The sequence below is a fragment of the Acytostelium subglobosum genome, assembly GCF_000787575.1.
Source record: "Acytostelium subglobosum LB1 DNA, scaffold: scaffold35, whole genome shotgun sequence".
NCBI lineage: Eukaryota > Evosea > Eumycetozoa > Acytosteliales > Acytosteliaceae > Acytostelium > Acytostelium subglobosum.
Genome location: NW_012236498.1, coordinates 678 through 6,224, shown reverse-complemented (window position 1 = coordinate 6,224; position 5,547 = coordinate 678). Strand labels below are relative to the sequence as shown.

At 45.9% G+C, this 5,547-nt stretch overlaps 4 protein-coding genes across 4 annotated transcripts; all 4 read left to right on the top strand.

Annotated features, from left to right (window-relative positions):
• Positions 1-491: 491 nt before the first annotated feature.
• SAMD00019534_117500 (hypothetical protein) lies at positions 492-899 on the top strand (the record flags this gene model as incomplete). Its single annotated transcript, XM_012892898.1, has 1 exon — positions 492-899. The coding sequence occupies one exon, from the start codon at positions 492-494 to the stop codon at positions 897-899; it is 408 nt and encodes a 135-aa protein (XP_012748352.1).
• Positions 900-1,432: 533 nt separating this feature from the next.
• Positions 1,433-2,809, top strand: SAMD00019534_117490 (hypothetical protein; the record flags this gene model as incomplete). The annotated part of the gene is made up of 1 exon (XM_012892897.1): positions 1,433-2,809. One exon carries the CDS (start codon positions 1,433-1,435, stop codon positions 2,807-2,809), a length of 1,377 nt encoding a protein of 458 aa, XP_012748351.1.
• A 13-nt stretch (positions 2,810-2,822) lies between these two features.
• SAMD00019534_117480 (hypothetical protein) lies at positions 2,823-3,644 on the top strand (the record flags this gene model as incomplete). Its single annotated transcript, XM_012892896.1, has 1 exon — positions 2,823-3,644. One exon carries the CDS (start codon positions 2,823-2,825, stop codon positions 3,642-3,644), a length of 822 nt encoding a protein of 273 aa, XP_012748350.1.
• Positions 3,645-3,893: 249 nt separating this feature from the next.
• On the top strand, positions 3,894-4,674 carry SAMD00019534_117470 (hypothetical protein; the record flags this gene model as incomplete). The annotated part of the gene is made up of 2 exons (XM_012892895.1): positions 3,894-3,912; positions 3,974-4,674. The coding sequence occupies 2 exons, from the start codon at positions 3,894-3,896 to the stop codon at positions 4,672-4,674; spliced, it is 720 nt and encodes a 239-aa protein (XP_012748349.1).
• Positions 4,675-5,547: the final 873 nt, after the last annotated feature.

Below are 5,547 nucleotides of genomic sequence, written 5' to 3'. Positions count from 1 at the left end.
ATATGATCGTCAAGTTCAGGTCGACGCCATTGAGAAAGATCTCAACTCCATCCTTGTTTTTTATTTTTTTTTTTTTTTTTTTTTTTGTTTTTTTTTTTTTTTTTTTTGTTTTGGTTTCTAGATTATGGTTAGTCCAATTGACATACGCAAAGTCAGGAACTCCCGCAGTACATACCTCTTGCAGCACATCATCTGATCCATTGCTGCACAGGTCTGAATGAATGTAAAGGATGTTCTCAATCTGCAAGTCGATCACATTGGTGCTTGTTAACTGACCATCTTCAAAGTAGTTGATGCTATCTTGATTGAAACCTAGATGATGAAACAGGTCAGCATCATTGAATATGAATGATACTTGCATCTTGCCACTTGAACAAATGAATGTATATTTACCTGTATTGGGTTGCTTGGATGTTGGCCATGTGATTGAGTACGTCAACTGGTTGGGTGATTGTTGATTTAGTTGTGCCTGTATTGTGTCTTGAATAACGATGCCGATAAAGAAAGGATACGCAGGATCAGCAGCCAACTTGGCAAAGTGGAGAGAGGAACAGAGAGCATTGAAAGAACAACAACAACAATCAGATTTGGTTATCTACGATGATGATGATGATGATCAACTACCAATCGAAGATGCCAAACCAATAGTGATAGAGGCAGAAAAGCCCAAGGCCAAGCCTACTCGAGAGTACAAGCCCAGAGTCAACAAGACGGATGCGTTGGACAAGAAGTTGGACGAGCTGCTGGCCCAGTTCAGTACGCTGTCCAATAGTATGCAAAAGGCCAAAGAGGTAGCACCAGAGCCAATCATCGCTCAAACTGCTGCCGTCCCAACTATTCCGATCGCACAACACAACAAATTAATCGTGGAGGTGTCCACGCATACAACTCCTGCGTGAGATTCATCGACTTAGAGTCGAATTCATTTTTGTGTGGCAGATTATTTATCAACTCGTGAGGACATGTTTGGTTGTTGATATGAGAGGATGAATTATTGTTGCATTATTTTGAATTAAAATGTATGAGAAGGATGCAAGCAAGTCATTCTTCAAAGCGAACATATCATACAAACACATAACAGCAACACAGATTCATCGCCTCGAACACCTCATTGATTGATCACTGGCTTGGAGCAAAACACTCAATCGTCGCGGACCCCACATTGGAAGCCATCATGGACACCACCACGCAAAACATCAATAAAATGTTGAATAAAGCACTCCTTCAAGTGGTGGTGATCCTCCATTTGTGCACTTTTGAGACCCCTGTTGAGTGAGAGATGCACCAGAGGCCCCTCATTGGACCTCATGGACACCACCACGATAAAATTGTTGTGCAACAACAACAACAACAACAAGTACGTCCTCCCCTCAAATCTGATCTACTCAAACACCGACTTCTGACTAAATTCTAACGATCATATATATGTATAATGGTTAGACATGACGTCCATTTAGAGATCAATGATACCAAGGGCAAGAAGCTCAGAGTCAAGATAAAGAAGATCAGACCAGCGCGCCTTCGACGCGACAAGAAGGGTAGGTACATCAGAAATAAGAAGAGAAAGGTGTACATCAACTCTCGCAAGTCAGACTTGGAGTTGATCAAGAAATTGATGGCAGAGGCATCCAACGCCAAACCCATACTGACACCGTCAACTGCCCAATCTCACATCACTCCAACAGAAGGATCATACATTAGATCAATACAGGACGCCAACTACAGGGAAGCGCTGATGAAGAATGCCAGGGACTTGGAACAACAGACTAGAGCAAAGGTCGATGCGATCATCAAGGACGCTGCTGTACATGCACTACCAGCACCAGCACTACCAGCACTACCAGCACCTGATCAACTATTAATCGACGCAGCAATACCAGCGGCTGCCCATGAGATTGGAGAACACGGCATCAATGAAGGTGACCACGTCGTTCATGTATTCAAAGAGGTCTCCCCTCCACCATCAGATGACGAGGAAGAGGAAGAAGAGGACGATGGTTATGATCTGGGCAACAACCTTGACAGACTGCTCGAGCGACAGACCTCAACTCATGGACTACTACAACAGGCTCACTCTGACATCATGGACATCAAGCAATCACTCAACAAGCGATTCCAACAGGACATGGAGAAGCTCGAGATTGAAGCGCAAGTGGAGCAGAAGAGATACGAACTGGAGATGAAGAAGCTTGCAGATCACCGTGAGCGCGAACAGAACAGCGCGATGTCAAAAATCAACAAGCTGTTGTCAGAGAGAAGGTCAATCAGCAAGCAGGAGCCACGCGACACAGACAAGCTTGAACACATAGATGGAGAGATTGATCGCATCAGGCACCAAATGGACGATGGCGATGTCAAGAGGATGCTGGACCAAGCCGTCAATGAACAACGATTGGAGCAAGCGATGGAGCGAGCAGAGAGAGAGAAGCAGAAGACTGTCGAGCACATGAAAGCAGTGGAGGTCATGGCTGCTGCTGCTGCTCCCAAACAGCCCAAGCCCTCGTTGCTTAAGAAGCCCGTGCCATCCATCATGTCCAGGCCAGTCCCAAAGGTAAAGACAGAGCCAGAGCCAGAGCCAGAGGAGAGGTCTCCTTACAGCTCTCCTCCTCATCCTCCAGCCACTTCGACAACATCAACAACCACAACGACACCAACCAATCCTCCGACAACTCCCAAGATCTTGGGAGTTAGAGCTGCTGGTACGTCTCTCAATGCCTTGACACTAGATGCTGGGATAGATCTCTTGTTAGTCGTTGTTGTCGTAGTAGTTGATGTCGTGGATCGAACCAATCATTCAGAAGTACATTGACGGGGACCCGACCATGACAAACCCAATAACGCTCTACTATCATCTGGGCAAAGAGTTGAGGCCTGCTGCAATGGACCCAAAAGAGAAGCAAGAACTTCAGAGACAGCTCAAAGATGACACGATACACGCCAAACGAGTACAGGACATGGCATCGATGCGACACGTTCTAGAGTCAGTTGCTCCTCAAGTCATGGATCTCGTCACACGCTATTGGAACAATGCAGTCAGTTGGCAGGACCTTCCAACACTATTAAAGAAGGAGCTCAAGAATCACAAGAACAAGGACATGTTGGTAGATGCTATTAAGAATGAGGCGCACCAGATCAAGAAGGGAAGCGGCAAGCGAGAGGATAGCGGTGGGCTTTACGACTATGAGATTGAGCAGCTGCCGTTCCACAAGGATGGGTTTGAGGGTGTCATCGCGAGTGATCAACTGGATGAGCTCAAGCCCAAGCAGTGCATGTCATTCATTATGAACCTGGACAACAGCCATCAGCCGGGCAGTCACTGGGTCGCTTGTAACATTGATGCCAAGGGTGACAAGTCGATCGAGTATTATGACTCGTTTGGCGATGACCCGAGCACTGACTTTATGAGGAGGATGAAGCAGTTGGTTGAAGAGATAGATCCAGACGTGTATTTGAAGTTTAAAGTCAACAGGGTGATTGACCAGGCTGTCAATACTGATACCTGTGGATTGCACGCAATAAAATGGTTGATCAATCGTTATCGCGGGGTGCCCTTCAAAGAGGCGACTGGCTACAGTGATGTGAGGAGAGAGGAGAAGCGAGCGCGAGCAATGGAACAGAGATACAAGAAATTCGGTTACTTATAAGTGTAGACTGCTACAGCTATGAGTAAATGTGTGAGAGAGAGACAGAGAGAGAGAGAGTGTGTGTGTGTGTGTGTGTGTTCACCAACTGTTCACCAACTGTTCACCAACTGTTCACCGAGTGTTCACCTTAAAGATACAGATCCCACTGCCTAATTTAGAACAGTCAATCAGCTATGAGAGATCGCTCTCATATGTTTATGACCAAATAAATACCCCTCTTGGAGCGTAGGATCAAGCCATTCTACAACAATGACTGTCTCTACAAACGGTATGGAAGTATGATGTAATTATAGCTTTATAGTTACCTTGTACTTATCTTCCCACTTTAGATACTTCTGAGTTCCGATGCTCACGTCCCAAGTGCAAGTCCTATGCCATGCGTGGTCAGCCTCTATGCGAGGAGCACTTTGATCTTAAGTGTTCTCGCCCAGCCTGCAAGAGGGATGTCAACGAGCCAGGAGACCAACTGTGTCAGATCTGTCAAGATACGAAAGACACTCGCAAGAGGGAACGTGATATTATCAACGAAGCCAATGCGGCAGAGAGGGAAGAGGTCAAGAGATTGAAGTCTGCAGCCCGAGTGGAGAAGAGAATCTTACGAGATGCTGCCAAGATAGCAATTGAGAAAGAAGAGGCTATCAAGCAGCGTCAGACTCAGAAGCACATGCGCCAACGGATCCAGTCCGTCTATTCTCCTCCTATGCAGGCGCATCAACAATCTACCCGCTTCACCGAGATGCCGCCGTCTCCATCATCCGTACTGTCAATGGCCATGGACAACCATCTTCGCCTTGTCTCTCCAGCCAAGCCAACTCTATCTGTCACCGCTGCACAGGCCAGCCGCTTCACTGAGCAACCGTCACCATCTCCATCGATGGCCAGCCTCGCCAACTATGATCTTGTCCTACCATTGAGACCACAACCAACAGCAAAGAAGGAGGACCTGCCTACATTGGAAGACGATGATGGACAGTACAACTTGTATGAAACGTTCATGCAAGATCCTCGCACTCCCAACACCTCCAACTAGGCTGTGGAGTGCCATTGCTTGTATTTATAGGTCCATGGATCTGGATCATGGCTGGAGGCAAGGAGAGTAACCTCTCCAGCCATTAGCTTACTCCCGATATATATAAACACTTGTAGTTATTGATGCATCCTCCTCCAGTGTTGCCTCATCATATGTCGCGAAATACACTTGCCACAAGTATCGCATGGTATCCTCTCAGTGTTGTAGGCCTTGATCTCCTCTTTGTACTCCTCGTAGTATTGTTGCATGTATGACTTGTTGGTGTTGTTGCCACTCTTGTCGATGGTATTCTTTACGTCCATAATGATGGAAGTAGAGATTATAATGTTGATCCTGGGCCATATTTCTTGTATATGGCGAACAGCTCGGCAATCATATTGTTCAGTTTATCCTTGTATTGGTCTCTCTCCTTTACCAACTGTACTCGTTGCCGATGAATATCTTCCTGGGCACACTTATACCAGCTCTTCAATTGTCTCAATGCCCTGGCTGAGTCTTTTTTGTCAAGATATCTGAACATTGAAGGTTCATTGTCCTCAATATTATCGTCAGACATGTCGTCAGAGTCATCGAGTGATAGGTCACAATCGCTGTCTGAATCATTGTATTTAGACACAGCTGCTTTGATATCCTGCTCACGATCCCTTAGAATTAGATCAGTGATTGAATTTATCTTGTTGGTTAACTCTCCCTGGCTATTGATAAACAATTCAGTGCTGTCCTCCATTATATCAAATAGGTCACATTATATTTGCAACCAAGGTCTCGTCACAAACATCACCGGCCCTGATCTGAGAGGTTTGATCATACTGTAGTAGTTATTATCTTGTCTGCACTCCATCCTCGATTTCAGGACATCCCTCTCATTAGCAG